The 15,590-nt window shown below is 44.3% G+C and overlaps 1 protein-coding gene across 1 annotated transcript in view; it reads right to left on the bottom strand.

Annotated features, from left to right (window-relative positions):
* ABCF3 (ATP binding cassette subfamily F member 3) overlaps nt 1-4,202 on the bottom strand; it is a 1,867,236-nt gene extending 1,863,034 nt beyond the window's left edge. The window contains exon 1 of the mRNA XM_044070185.1: nt 4,053-4,202. Coding sequence (XP_043926120.1) covers nt 4,053-4,125 — 73 coding nt within the window. The 5' untranslated portion in view covers nt 4,126-4,202. The remainder of the gene's footprint in view (nt 1-4,052) is intronic.
* Nucleotides 4,203-15,590: the final 11,388 nt, after the last annotated feature.

Here is a 15,590-nt window from a genome sequence, read left to right as displayed (position 1 = left end):
TAGTAGTAAAAAGTTCAAAACATACTTTATATATACCATAATTATTTTTAAGTACCCTGATATTACTACCCTGGAAAGTACGCACATTTTTAGTTCCATGACATGCAACAGTACTGCATAACAAAGATTTCAGTTTTAAGCATGTTGCTGACCATTGTTTAATACTCCTAGACCATTTACTGCAAGTACCTATACTGAACAACAGCGAAACAATCAGAAATAATCAGAAATGCCCACATACACAAACGTGCACACACACACACACACACACACACACACACACACACACACACACACACACACACACACACACACTTGAAATTGCTACCAGAATCCAGCATTTGCCAACCACAAAACTAGGAAAAATTCTTCAGCCCAGAAATGCTGTACACCAAACGAGTAAACAAGCTACATATTCCAAAACATGGAGATTACCTCATCAAAACTTAAAAAGGAAAAGTTACAATGTACATTCCCAAATCATAACATGATCATCTATCACTGCTATTATACCAAAAATGTACAGAATTACTAAGTATTCGAAAGTAATCAAAGCAAGGCAGGCAGTCTGTTTCCAGTCGAAAATCCTTTAAGTACACAGACAAGCGATCCAAGTAAAACAAAAATAGAGTAATAGTTTCCTCACAAGCTTCCTAAATATTATATATTACATACATACATACATATATACATACATATACACACACATACATACAAATATACACACACACACACTTTTTATCAGAATTATTTTCAAATACTTAGTAAAATACTTACTAATTATGTACAATTATATATTTTATATTTTTTTTCATACTTAAGACGAGTTTAAGTTCGCTACTTCTACTACTATTGTCTGATCTGATTAATATACAGTGATTAACTCGAGATATATGGACTGAAAATCTTCCACAGTTTTGTTTTTGGACCCACTATACTTGTTTAGTGGGCTGTTTGGAGACTTCGGGGATACCACGGAGATTATAATTAATTAGATAAAAAAAAAGTAATCAACTCTCAGTTATTCTGGACTGTGCTGAACTATCTAATTGCATTATAAAACAGTTTGCATACATGGACAATTTACTTTATGCATTTTATCTGCATAAACATTCTTTGAAAATCCTGTTTTTTTTTTTTCTTAATAATGTAAACAGATTTTAATGAGCTCTGGATTTAGGAATTCTGAGTAAAACAACACATGAACTGTTACAATGATGCTGGCATTTTCGCCTAAGCAATATGACCAAGTATGCGGGTGAGAAAACATAATTTAGTATAACAGTTCAGCGCTATGTAGTAGCCCTTTTATGAGTGACCTGCAGTGGAATTAGGGCCAAAGACAGCACTTCGATAACAGCTGTAAATTGAATGTCATTTTATGTTAGATGAGCATCAACCCAGCATCACCCTATAATGGAAGGCACTTGTTAAAAAAAAAAAAAATGCACAATAAACTGTTCAGACTGAATTAATGATTCTTTTTTTTTTTTTTTAGTTGTCTACTTAGGAACCTAGCAGCAAAGCTCCGAAGTGTTTCCAATATAACCACAAACTTTCTTCACTATTCATAAAATTTGTGATCCAATGGCAAACTACTGTGGAATACAAATAATTAAACCAGCAATGGCATATAGAGTTAATGACTTTCTATTTTTCAGAAAAAAAAGTAAGCTGCTACAAATACTCATAGTAACAGTTTTCTAAGTGAATAACACAGTGAATTATTATCATGACTTACAATATTTTATTACTGATCCTTTCCCTATTATTAGTGAAAATATTGACAGCTGCACTTAGTTAAGAACAAAACATGGTACCCATTAACTTTTGTTTAATAAGTGGCTCTAGCTTGAGTGGCACAAAGCCAAATATGCAAGTTAGACTTACGTTATGCAACAGTAACTTCATAGCTAGCTTATTCTTTACAAGTCTGTGACTATATAACAAAGCTGGTCCAACTCAATCAGCCATGTAAAGACAGCCATATAATAGGGAGGACACAAGTAAAAAGGGAGCAAGGAAATTGCATGCTTGTAAGAACAAAGAGATGGGTAATAAAAGAAAGACCATGCTGACCTTTCCAACAACAAACTATAAAAAAAATGGTAATGTTCTACAGGACTGACAGGTAATTCACACATCTTAAATCCATAGGTGCAAAAAAATAAAATAAAATTCCACCAATTGCAAAAAGGTAAATGGTTAAGGCAGGTTGCCTCACTAGCAATAACCAACTTTCCAGTGCCAGCAGGGTAGTAAGAATACCAGACCCACGACACATCAAACTGGACACGGGAAAGAAAACATACACAGTAATCAAACATAACTTTATAAGGACAGGTATCTGGATGGATAAAGCTAGACATTCCTAAGTAAGCACAAAACCCTCAGGCTGCTATCCCCACTTCTTCACATGCACGCACTGCACTCCCAGTACCACAGGAAATTCAAGGAAACAGTCTTGTGATCAATTCCAGTATATGCCAGTACCCAGCCTTAGACAATATCCTCTCTCTCTCAAGAACAGCTAATAGCCAGTGAAGCCCAGCCTCTAGCCCAATAAGCCAAACCGGAGAAGGACAAAATGTACAATTAATTACAGTACTATACCTTAAAAATACAAGTTGATGCAAGGAAAACCAATAAAAATTTCCAATGTACCAGGTTCTTATGCTGGCGCTGGCACAACCCCCCCACCAAACATACACACATAGTCCTACAATGGCCGTGACAGTCCATTACCAATGGATTTATATATGTTACTCTGTTGGCCAGGTTAATCCGCAGTGGTGGTGCTGCAGTAGTGCTGTAGCCTCACAGTAAGCCGCTGTCCGGTTCAATTCTCAGCTAGAGTGTCTTCTGCGGAGAGACATGCGTGAATGGGCGTACCTTCGTTGAAGGTTGTGCGTCAAGGCTGGCAACTCGGCACGTAAAAATCAACTGCCAATCATTAGCGTTCCACTGTGGCAACCCCTAACCGGGAAAAGCCAAAAGACACAACAACAACAACTCTGTTGGCCAGGTTAGTCCTACTAGACCAGTGCTCTCTGCTCAAGGGAGGCTAAAAGTGGTATTCATGTCATTATGGGACATTTAGTCAGGGTGCCAGGGGACTTGCCATACTCTCTTTCAAAAAAATCAAGTAGGATCCTTTGCATCCACCTGAATTATCACCTACTCAGGTTACTGAGTTATCACAAGGATGGTTCACTCAGGAGTGCAGCAATCCCTTGCACTGCAGTGTCAGTGTTGGAAAGTAATCCAAGTACATGGTGTGGGAATAGAACCCCTGCCTTCGCACAAAAAAAAAAAAATCAATGTGTTACTTGTGAAGTCTCTGTCACAGACTGATACAATTAAAGATATAATAAAATGCAGTCTTCTCATTTAAATTTTCTTTAGCTGAACAAAAATACTTTCATGCAGGAGTCTGCATACCCTGGCAAGCAAGAACTCTTGACTACCCTCATTAGGACACACTTAAAAAGATGATATACTTGAACATGTATCTGGAAAGCAAGCAGCAAAGCAGATGGCAAGTCTTGCACAAGTGGACAATGAACATAATAATATCAAGTTACACCAAATCAGGGCACTACAAGTATGCAATGACACGCCAAAGGTTATTATATTAAAAGCACAAGCATTAAAATATGAAGTTAAGAATGTTGGTTGGGGGGGGGGCGCATTGACACCTTTAAACACATATGCCAAATCAAGGCGTAAACTCGGCACCCTAGTGGACAGAATTATGAGAAAGATGGGGTACTAAGCATTTACATAGACACACAAATACTACTTGGCATCACTCATTTCTTAGTGAAGTATAAAACTACTCCGGAGTCAGATCCAGTGTTCAACAGCTTACTTGACTTTTTAACCAATGATGAAAAACACTATTTGAGGATGATGAGATGGCACAGCCCAGGCCAGGCTGCCCCAAAATACATAACAAACTCTGGACAAGAAACAGTAACACTGTATATCTACCATAACCTTAATATCTTCAACATCATGGTTCATTTCCCTGATAAGTTACTTCCACTTACCGGTAACATAGCTAAACAGCTCACCATCTATCTCTGGGAACTCACTCCTCAGGATGTCCACGTAAGTCGCCATGTTCACACTACGCACAATCCTGACATCAGACGACGAGAACGGGTACGTACTTAGACGCGTGTTATTGGCGCAAACGCGAAAAAAGTATAAAGTAAGAAACGTGTGAAGTATAGTCTCAGGAAGCGTTTTGGGGTAACCTGTAAGGTTAGATTTCTCTTAACTGGCCCCAACTTTAAACAAAATGTAAGGTCTGTCCCTTTTAACACCACCTAAAACTGGTGACTTTTGGAGAGAATGACGTGAATTACTCTGAATAAATAATGTCAGTAATCATAGTTCTTTAAAACTTCCAAGCGTGCACATTAATTCACATTCTCTTATTCGGTCAATGTTTCAAATTATCAGTATTTTAAAAGGGTCCCTGATTATTTCAGGATTTGTTATGAGGTAAAAATCTGGACAGTCTACGAAAATCTGGACTGTTGGGAGATACGGTTTTAAACGTACATGTGTTTTTGCTATAATTAATTTCTTAAGTAGGTAACTTACGAGGTTTAGGAAGGTGAAGCCTTTCAACATGCTTATTTCTGTTTCACAAATTATGCCTATCATTTATGCTATATTTTTATAACTGATTCTGTATCTCCACGAGGAAATGGTTTGATTCAGTAGTTTAATTTCTCTGTGTAATTTTTCATTAGGCTTTTTTTTTTTGTGTGTTTGCTGGAGTTCCTGTACTGGCAACGCTTCTTACCAGTTTGAAACATTCTCGTTATGCGGTTATAAAACACGTTTCCTTGTTTACTCGCTCATTTTGTTTTTCATTATATACGCATTTTTAGTGTTCCGTTACTAGTATAATGTTTAAAATGGAAGTAGTTTCCATTGTTTGTCTTCACTGTATACAGATTCTGATTTTTTCCGGCAAGTGTAGCTCTTAACCAATCATGGTCAAATCTCAACACAATCAGGGACAAATCCAAAAATAGTCAGGGACACTTTTAAAATGTCGATATTCTTAACTTGAAAGTTGAGACAGTAAAAGAATGAGAAACTGTGAATTACTAAATATTTTATGAGGCAAAATAGTGCTACATCTCTATCATTATTTGTTAGTGTAGTATTTTGATTCACAGTCACCAGTGACTAAAGCACAAATCAGATTTATTCATTTGGTCTTCAACCTGTGGGAATAAGGATCCGATGTCCGAGCTGGCAAAAATTACTAGCATCAGCTCTGAGCTACAGATTCCTCCCCTTACCCATAATGCACCCCCACTGTCTTCCATCCCCAGATCTCATTTGCCACGATTTGTAAAACATCGTGTTTCTAGAGCTCCAGCTAGCAAGGTGATTCTGATTGTAAGTTTTTCTAAATTTCTGTTACTTTTAGCCGTTTCAGATTAGTATAGGTACCCTTTCTCCCTTCCCATTACTTTGGCGTCGAGTGTAGGTTTGTAGTTGTAGTTAGTTAGAGTAGATTGTCTGTGGTGCCTCCCTTTAATCAGTCTCGTGTGGTGAGTGGGTAGGTGTTAACTAGTCTACAGAAAGAAAGTTTTTGTCTGTCTTTTTTTTAAGGCTTCTTGCTTTATAGTATGGCTGAAAAGCTTATCTTTAAGTGCTGCACAGAGTGCGGCCATAAGCTCTCCCCAGCGGATGGTTACACTCTGTGTGTGTGTTGTGCTTAGGTGTGGCCCACCTTAATGTGGAGTGCTCCATTTGTGTGGGGTTCAGTCCCCTAGCTTTGAAGGATAGAAAAGCCAAGTTGGCCCTCAAAGGTCTTCTGCCTGCCACTGAACCTCCTTCCTCGTCTTTGGCTTCAGTCACAGTGGCTGCTGTGACAGCCTCTCCCACTTCTCTTCCTCTGGCCTCCCCTCCCTCCAAGGCTGGGACTCAAACTCCTGCATCAAAGCCTGTGGTAGAGGAGCAGAGGAGAGGTACAGAGCGGGAGAGAGCGTCGAAGACGAAGGAAAAGTGGAAGAGGTCCCCGGACCTCTCATCCCCAAGCAAGTCTGCACAGATCCGTGACCCCCCCCCCCCTCGGCTCTGAGGTTCTCCCCGGAGCCGGAGGAAGCACATTCAGTCTCCCCGGCCTCGGTTCCCCAACCGGCCAAGTTGGAGTCTGTGGCCTCGTCTCAGTCGACCCGTTCTTTATCGGACATGGATCTGGATAAGATGATGAGGCGATTTATCCGTACACAGATCCAGATGGGGGTCTTGCCAGCCCCCCTCCCTCAGGAGGGGGGAGCTCGCTTCCCTTTTTTCAGCCCATTTCTCCTTCCCCAATCTGACCTTCGGCTTCGGAGTTCTCAGATCCAAGGTTGGCATTGGTCAGGGGGTCGGCCCCGACAGATCTTGTGTCCTCGATATGGAGCATCTCAGATCTTAACAGTTCGAATCCGAGCCACTCTTGGAGCTGGAGCCTGGGTGTCGGATCCGAGGGAGTGGAACCTTTTCCATCGGCTCTTACACTGTCCGGCCAGGTTCCCTCTCTCGGAGCTCTGTCCACTTCGGGTCCGGCTTTGATTCTCGCATCGGATCCGAGGAGACCAGCTTCCTTATTAGCTTCCCAGGAGGTTTGCTGTCCGGTGTTCGATGTGGTAGAATGGGTCCTCTCTATCAGATCGAGGCCCCTGACCGCCCCCCTTTGGACTCCGCCCAGACCCCCTTGACTCTGTCTACGGTCCCCATTGTCTTACCAGAGGGACAGCCTGTACCTGAAGAGCCCCAGACGGTTCCCCCAGTGAAACAGATGGCTTGCGAACGCTCCCAGGAGAGCCCCATGGGAGATGTGCCTCGCAAGCATACGTGCAAGAGGAGGTATTTGGACTCCCCCCAGTCCCTAACCGAGGACACAGATTTAGATGAGGGCTCCCCAAGATCACCTCCCGACAATGTCTCCTTTGGAGACATCGTAAACATCCTGCTCCAGCGCTGAGGTTAGTCTGCCCTCAAGCCCTCGTCTGATGAGTCTGTGTTTCTAGGGGATTTCGACACGGGCCTTTCTACATCTTGGGTGTCCCCTCCCATGAATCCTTTAGTGGATTTGATCACTTCGCGGGTGTGGAAGGAACCAGATACTCTGGAGCCGATCCTTAAGTGCCCAGATAAGGTTCTAAGTCTCCCTATTGACAGGCCTTCTTGGAACAAGGGCTTCCCAGTGGACGCCATGGTGGTAGCAGCAGCCACGAAGAAGAAACTATCTCAGGAAAGTTCCTCGGTCCACCCTCCTGACCAAGAGTCAATGATGATGGACCGTCAAGGGAGGCGGGTGTATGCTACAGCTACCTTTTCAATAAGGGAGCTGAATTACTTGGCCCATGTCACGAGACTCCAATGCAACCTTGTGAAGGAGTTGGAGGAGTCTCCACCCAAATCCATGTTGCAGGAGGACAAGGCTTTGTTCTCCGCGAAAATGGCCACTCTGAGAGCAGCATCATATACGTCCATGTGACTCCTCTCCCATGCTATGGAAGGAGCGGCTAGGGCAGCTGGGTCCAGAGTGTCCATGAGGCGTAACGGCTGGCTCAGGTTGTGCCAATTCACTGAACCCTTTAAGGCGTCCTTTGCCAATGCCCCTTATGACGGCTCGACTCTTTTCGGTAAGACCTTGAAGGAGACACTAGTCCAGAGTAAGAAGGACAGGAAGACACTGTCTGCCATCAGGATCCTCTTCTCTAACCCTCAAAGGTCCTTTTCCCAGAACCAGAGAGGGCAAAAGAAGATGTGATTCCGGAAGTCTCAGTATTCTCAGTACACTTAGGGCTCTTCTTACCCTAGAGGCAGAGGGGGATAGAATGGACGCCGGCCCAGAGGCCAAGGGGGTCTGCTAAACTTCGGGTCTCGAGAACCATTCTCAGACAGACCCGGGCAGCAACCCTGAGGGGTTGCCCGGCTGCTGTGCTCTGGAGGCAGATTGGGGGGTTATTGTCCTTGCACCCAGAGGCATGGGAGTCCATAACAACAGACTGCTGGGTGCTTCAAATCATATCCAGAGGATATTCTATCCTCTTCGAGGGTTCCCCCATATCCCCCAAACACCTCCCGGATGTTCCACCCATGCAAAGGGAGGCAGCAGCACAAGAAATTTCCAAGCTGCTAGGAAAATGAGCCATCAAAACCATCCCCCCAGATCAGTCTGGATGGGGCTTCTACTCCTGGTTCTTTTTGGTGCCAAAGAAAACAGGGGACTTAAGGCCCAACCTGTACCTCTCTACCTTGAACCTGTCAGTTGCCAAAGAAAAGTTCCAGATGGTCACACTACAGTCCATCATGCCATACCTGCAAGAGAGCGACTGGATGTGCTCGTTAGATCTTCATGATGCTTACTATCACATAAAAATGCACAGAAGCTCCTGGAGTTTCCTCTACTTCTGGCTAGGGGCCAATCATTATCAATTTTGAGCCCTACCCTTTGGTCTCACCACAGCCCCCAGGGTGTTTACCAAAGCGATGGTGGTTGTAGCGGCTCACCTGAGGCTTCAGGGGATTCAGGTCTATCCGTACCTGGACAATTGGCTCCTCACTGCTCCCACCAGGCATGTACTTTCCCAAACCAGGGATTACTTTCTGACACTTACCCTGAGTTTGGGTATCACAATCAACACAGGCAAGTCTCTACTACAGCCTGTACAAGTGATAGATTACATTGGTGCAGGATAGGCACACTACAGTGCAAAGTGTTCCTGACCTCGGAGAGAGTTCAAAACCTCAGGATGCATGTCTCCCTAATTTACCGTTCTCACCTCTCGACAGTGGTATCAGTGTTGAGGGCCCTAGGCTCGATGGCAGCGACTATAACTCTCCTTCCATGTGCTCGGCTACACATGTGGATTCTTTAATGGACTCTAGCAGTTCAGTGGTCCCTGTTGGATTTACCACTAACTTATCCTATCCACCTAAGTCAAGTGTGTTGGTCGTCCCTCATATGGTGGATGAGCTCTCCGGACATTTTGGAGGGACAATCCTTTGTTCCAGCCCAAACCACAGTGACCACGGATGCCTCCCAACTCGGGTGGGGGGACATTGTTCGGGCAGGACAGTCCAAGGCCTGTGGTCCTCCATAGAGACCAGCTTGCATATCAATGTCCTAAAGATGAGGGTGGTCCTTCTAGCGTTGCAGGCCCTTCATGCCTTTCTTCCTCTGGGGATGATTGCCATTCAGTCAGACAACATGCCAGTAGTCTGGTATATCAACAAACAGGGAGGGACCAGATATTCTCCCCTTTGTCGCGAGGCCATTAGAGTGTGGGAATGGGTGATCTCCACCAGTTGCTTTCTCATCGCAATGCACATTCTGGGACGGTCCAACATTCTAGCGGATAGGCCAAGTCGGACTATTCTGATGTCTTACGAGTGGTTTATGAATCTATCAGTGGCAGAACAGATCTTCAGTGAGTGGGGTCAACCTTGCTGCGATCTCTTCGCATCTCCTTCCAATGCAAAGTGCAATAGGTTTTTCGTTCTGAACCCCCCGCCAGGGGAGTGCCTCAGAGACTAGTTCATGCTTGGCCTCCCGGTCTTCTGTATGCTTACCCGCCAGTTCCTCTCATCCCGAGGCTTCTGCAGAAAGCTGGTCGACTGGGGAGCAAGGTGATCCTCATTGCCCCATTCTGGCCTCGCCAAGTATGGTTTCCCCTTTCTTTGATCTCACCTTCTGGCCCCACCTTGGATCCTAGATCCCATTCAGGATCTGATTTTACACCCATCGGGGTGCCTCATCCGAGTCTGGACAGCCTGAAGCTCACGGCTTGGCTGCTTCAGATCCCGTGATTGCTAGGACTGCCTGACTTTCCTCCTCAGTTAAGTCTATTTTGGTAGTGGCTCAAAAGTCTTCTACCAGAAAGGTTTATCGCAGCAAATGGAAACATTTTTCTTTCTGGGCCTCTCAGAGGAGTTTAGATCCTTTCACAGCTCCTATTTCTGCCATTCTTGATTTTCTAGCTGATATTTTCCAGCATAGAGCTAATTTTTCTACTGTCAAAGTTCAGTTGGCTGCCATTTCTCATTTTCATGTGGTTGAGAATTCTGCATCCTAGGTTCATAGGTTCATACTAGGCTATCTGCCCTGGGGCAATTATAAGCCTAGCCCAATTCTGTATGGCTTACGCCACCCCTTGATTTGAGTATACTGTGCCCTTTTTAAGGTTTAGCTGACTGTGCCTCTGTCTAATAGGGACACGGGAGTAATCCCTGGGACAAACCTACGATCCCCCATCCACTTATCGAGATTCTTCTTGAAGAGATTCAGTGAGGTGTTCTGCCTCACATGAACTGGAATTCTATTCCAGAGCGAAGGGAGCCTCTGGGTTATGAACCTGTCCCTCCAGCAAGTTCTATTTATTTCTGTGCTGAGGTTCAAGTCCCTCGAGCATGTGGCTCTAAGGGATTTAGATTTACTGAGGTGGAGCATGTCCATTAATTCTGGATTTTACATAGCTTTGTATGTCAGGCATAGATCGCCTCGAAGTAGGCGGTATGCAACTGAGTAGAGCTGGAGTTTTTTTAACCGAGCAGCATATGGCATCTGTTTGAGACCCTTGATCCTCTTGGTGAAATACTTTTGGGGTTTTTCTAATTGCTGCAGGTGTCGTGTAAGGTACATCCCAAAAGGGGCATTGTATTCTATGATGGGCCTGATAAGGGATGAATAAAGGGGCACGATTACCTCTCTTGATCTAGATGTGAAACCCTTCGTGATGAGGTGGGCTATGTAGAAGGTCTTTCTAACCACTTTGGCAATGTGGTTTTCAAAGGAGAGATTGCTATCAACTTGGGTCCCCAGGTCCCTAATAACTTTCTCTGTACTTAATGGGTTTCCGCCTATGTGGTAATTTGTGGGCACATTGTTTTTGCCAAAGGGTATGACTATACATTTTTTGGCATTTAGCTTTAAACCATGGCGCTGGCACCAGTTATCTGTCTCTGTGAGACCTTTTTGAAGGATGTTTGTGTCAGCTGGAGAGTTGATTATGGCGCCCAGTTTGCAGTCGCCTGCGAACTTGGTGAGCCATAGTCCTCCCACGTTTGCCTGTACCTCGGAAAAGTATATACCGAACAAGAGTGGTCCCAGGACAGAACCCTGTGGGACGCCACTTGTGACCGGTTTCGAGTCTGACATGGCTCCAGCAACTCTCACTCTGTGAGTTCTGTCTTTGAGCCAGTTTGCATCCCATCTTGTGACATAGGGGTTTATATTTAAGCTGGATAGCTTATCTATGATGCCCGAGTGGGGTATTGTGTCAAATGCCTTTGCAAGGTCCAGATAGGCTGTGTGGACTACGTTCCCTTCATCTATGGCTTTGGTGACTGTTTCAAAAAAGTCAACCAGGTTCAAAAGGCAGGATCTGCCCTTGACAAAGCCGAACTGGGTAGGATCTAGTGACTGTAGGTCCCCAGTGTCTTTGTTTATGAGCTCCATGATGATCCTCTTCATGGCCTTGCAGACTAAGCTAGTCAGGCTTATGGGGCGATAGTTTCCAGGGTCCGTAGAGGCTCCACCTTTGTGGAGTGGGACCACTGTTGCTGTATGCCATTCTGTGGGCACATATCCTGTAGTGAGGCTGAGATTGTATAGCTGTTTTATTTGAGGGATTAGTTCCTCTTGTAGTTCATGTAGGACGCAACCTAGGACGCCATCTGGTCCCATGGAAGCAGTGTTTTTTGCTTTGGAGAGGGCACCCTTCACCTGAGCATCTGAGATGTTTGGGAGGCAGCCCTCTGCCGGGATAGATACTTGCTCTTTTGGGGAGAAGTTTGCACTGAACCTGTCTGCCAGGATATTGGTGACGTCTGTGGGTTCAGTGTATTTTTTGTCATTTAGAATCAACTCAGAACAAGTCTAGGAGTTGCATCCCAGGTTTCTAACATAACTGAAAAAAGCCTTATGATTGTCTTTGGTGTCCTGTGCAATTTTTCTCTCGAAGCTGGCCTTGGAGGATTTTATGAGGGATCATAATTTTTTGCTAGTACTGATCAGAGATGCCTCCCCTATTAGGGATTTTGCTCTATCATGTAGTAGCTTCCTCCTTCTGTTGTACAGTTTATTTATGGCAGGGGTCCACCAGACTGGATGCCTGCCTTTGGATGATTGGGTCTTGGTTTTGTTTGGGATAGCATGATCCATGCACTCCTGGAGATGTCCGTAGAATGCATTTATATAGGATTCTGCAGTTTGGGCTATAGTTTCCACTGGCCCTGGGGCCTTGAAGGATTCCACTTCGGTTTTGAGAAGTGAGAAGTTCGCTTTTGAGAACTTTTTCACTGTGGTTTTCTGGGCTGGGGGTGGGGTCGGGATGTGGACATCCAGTGAAATTAATTTATGGTCTGATCTTACCAATGAGGGATATACTTCTGGTGTGGAGCATAGAGTCCCCATGTTGGTAATGATCAGGTCCAGTATGTTGTCCCCTCTTGTGGAAGTGGTGACTAGTTGTTCCATAGCATTTGAGTTTATAATTTCCAGGAATCTTTGGGCTAAGGTGCTGGGGCTTGAGTAGTGCTCCCAGTCAATGTTTGGGTAGTTGAAGTCGCCCAATATAATGGTGTTCGGAGAGATCTTAATGTTCTCCAATGTTTTCAGGAAAGCCGAATGGGATTCCTGACTTTGAGAGGGTGGTCAGTAGGATGCTATAAACTGAAAAGCAGTCTTGTTGCACATGGATGGTCTCCGATACTTCGTGCAATGCCACTAACCTGGAGGTGTGGATATCCTTGATAAATATGGAAACTCCCCCTCCTTTTGTGGTTCGGTCCGGGTTTTGGGGCCGAAAAGCATGATACAAGGTATAGCCTGGTAGTGCTGGGGTGCTCTCTGGAGCCTTGAACCAGGTTTCTGTCACTGCACAGATATCGATGTTCTCCATACTGAGGAGAGCTTCGAGTGCCTGCATCTTGAGGTTAAGACTTCTGGCGTTTAGCAGCATTACCCTTAGTTTCTTGTTCCTTGTGCTGTCTATGGGGGTGGGTTTGACTTTTGAGCCTTGCCTAAAAAGGCACTATGGGGTGGCAAGAGCCTTTGCCAATATCCGAAAGCCCAGTGGTGACAGGTGCAAGCCGTCCCTAGTGAAGCAACGTGGCTTGTCGAGCATGTCATCCCAGGCTGACAGACACTAGATCCCCTTTGAATGACACCAAAATTTTAGCCAATTGTTAAAATCGATCATTTTGTCTTTGTACTGTGGCATCATTCTAGGTGAGGGTAAGATGCTGCTCAAGGTCAGGGTCATACCAGCCTGGGCTACATGATCAGAGAGCTCCTCTATGTCTCTTTTCATGTAGTCCAAGGAGGTACGTCTCAGGTCATTCACACCAGCATGTACAATGACTGAGTCATATTTGTATTTGCTTTGGAGTGACCTGAGTGCTTGCGTTATGTGTTGGATCCTAGCACCCTACAGGCAGCTCACAGTGACCTTCTCTTTATTCAGCCTGGTGAGCGGGACGTCAGTGTGTCTGATAATAGAGTCACCTATAACAAGAGTATCAGGTGTGTTATTCAGCCTTAAGGGCTGTGGCTGCTTGGCACACTGACTTTGTGGGTTATGTGTTGTGTGTGTTTTGTTTTGAGGTAGTGTTTGCTTGGATGTCTGCTTTGGAGGTCTCTGTTGCTTAGGTAGATTTTTATTTAGAGCCTCCGAGTATGTTTTTGTGTATTTATGTGTTTGGTTCGCTGATGTGGTGGGACTATGTGATACTGGAATTGTATTGTGTGAGGTTACCTTCTCCTCCTGACTGGTTACACCAGTTTTGAGATGAGCCTCCAGTTTGGCTAAATAGTTGCATCTCTCACATACATTTGAACCTGTTTGGAGGAGGAGAGGGTTGTCCGTGTACATGAGACAGTTGTAACATTGCCTCAAAATTCCCAGGTTCACCAGCTGGACTGGAGAGGAAACCATTGACTGACCTTTGGACATGCTAGAGTAACAGGGAAACTGAATTTAAGACGGACCAATAGAGGACAGGGTAATCGTAGAGAGTATAAGAGTAAGTAGTGCTTATGGTTTAATAGTGCTAACTTGTAGGATTACTTAATTGGACCAGTGAATGGCCTTAGAATGAGAATATTGTGTTTAAATTGAAAGATAGAGCAGTTCTAAGGGAAAAAGTGAAGAGCAGACTTTGTGGAGCCAGGAATAGTTTAAACCCAATTAGGCGGCGCTGCATCTTCTAGACTGTGTAAAGCCTTTATTAAAGGCACCTTTTTTGCTATGCCCCCTGGTCAAAGATCCTGCCCCCCCCCCCCTGTGGGACCTTACTATGGTTCTCCAAGCTCTGGTCGCTCCACCTTTTGAGCCTGCCACAACTGCAGATCTAAAATTTCTATCGTGGAAAACAGCTTTTCTGGTGGCTATTACCTTTGCTAGAAGGGTTTTGGAATTACAGGCCTTATCCATAAAATTCCCGTAGATGATTTTTCATAAAGATAGAGTTTCCCTTCAAACCAACCCATCTTTTCTTCCTAAGGTGGTGTCACCAGTCAGTATCAATCAGACTATAAATTTGCCTGTGTTCTTTCCCAGTTTTACCAACAGGATGGAATACAAACTACACATGTTGGATGTTCATAGACAGTTACGATTCTATTTACACAGGACAAAAAATTTTCGTAAATCTGATCAATTGTTTGTTTCATTCTATAGACCCTTTTTGGGCAAACCTATTTCCAAGGTCACTATAGCTAGATGGATTTCTTCATGCGTCCTGCAGGTCTATAAGGACAAAGGCACGTCTCCTCCAGGTCAGGTTAAAGCTCATTCCACTAGGTCCATGGCTATGTCTGCAGCTTTCTGGTCTAGGGTGTCTTTGGATGACATTTGCTCTGCAGTTACTTGGTCCTCATCTCATGCGTTTATTTCTCATTACAAATTGGATTTGACATCTAGAAGGAGAGCATCCTTTGGCTCCGTGGTGCTCCAGAATATCCTTCCATGAGGGCCTCCCAGGAGTTTAGTAGCTGGGGACTCTGTTCCACATGTTGAAGACCAAATGAAGTAAACTACTTCAGATAAAGAAGTTATGTGCTCACCATAACATTCCATCTGAGTAGTTGTACTTCATTTGTCTTCAACCATCCCTCCCTCCTTTCCCTGGCCTTGGCGCATGTTCAGCCTACAAGCTGTAGTATAGGTCACAAGTATGTTATCAGGTCGGGTTCTAAGTATAAGTTCTGCAAACTCGATCTCAGGATGGAAGGCAGTGGAGGTGTATTATGGGTGAGGGGAGGAGTCTGGAGCTCGGAGCTGATGTTAGTCATTTTTGCCGGCTCGGATACGATATGGATCCGTATTCCCACAGGTTGAAGACAAATGAAGTACAACTACTTAGATGGAACGTTATGGTAAGTACATAACTTCTTTTTTTCTGGAAAATCACTGGAGAGTGCATTCAGTAATACCATGCATTTTAGTTTCAGACTTCAAACAAATCAGAAAACACATGCTAGTACAAAACCTTTTATACTAGCAAATTTATAAGTGCAATATTTAAAATTTGTCCTTATTTTTGGTCCTTTGCCCCCCCCC

The sequence above is a fragment of the Protopterus annectens genome, chromosome 4.part1 (genome assembly GCF_019279795.1).
Source record: "Protopterus annectens isolate FY-2018-M chromosome 4.part1, PAN1.0, whole genome shotgun sequence".
In the NCBI taxonomy this organism is placed as follows: domain Eukaryota; kingdom Metazoa; phylum Chordata; order Ceratodontiformes; family Protopteridae; genus Protopterus; species Protopterus annectens.
The sequence above is the reverse complement of the archived record's forward strand: the minus strand, read 5'-3'. Positions and strand labels throughout refer to the sequence as shown.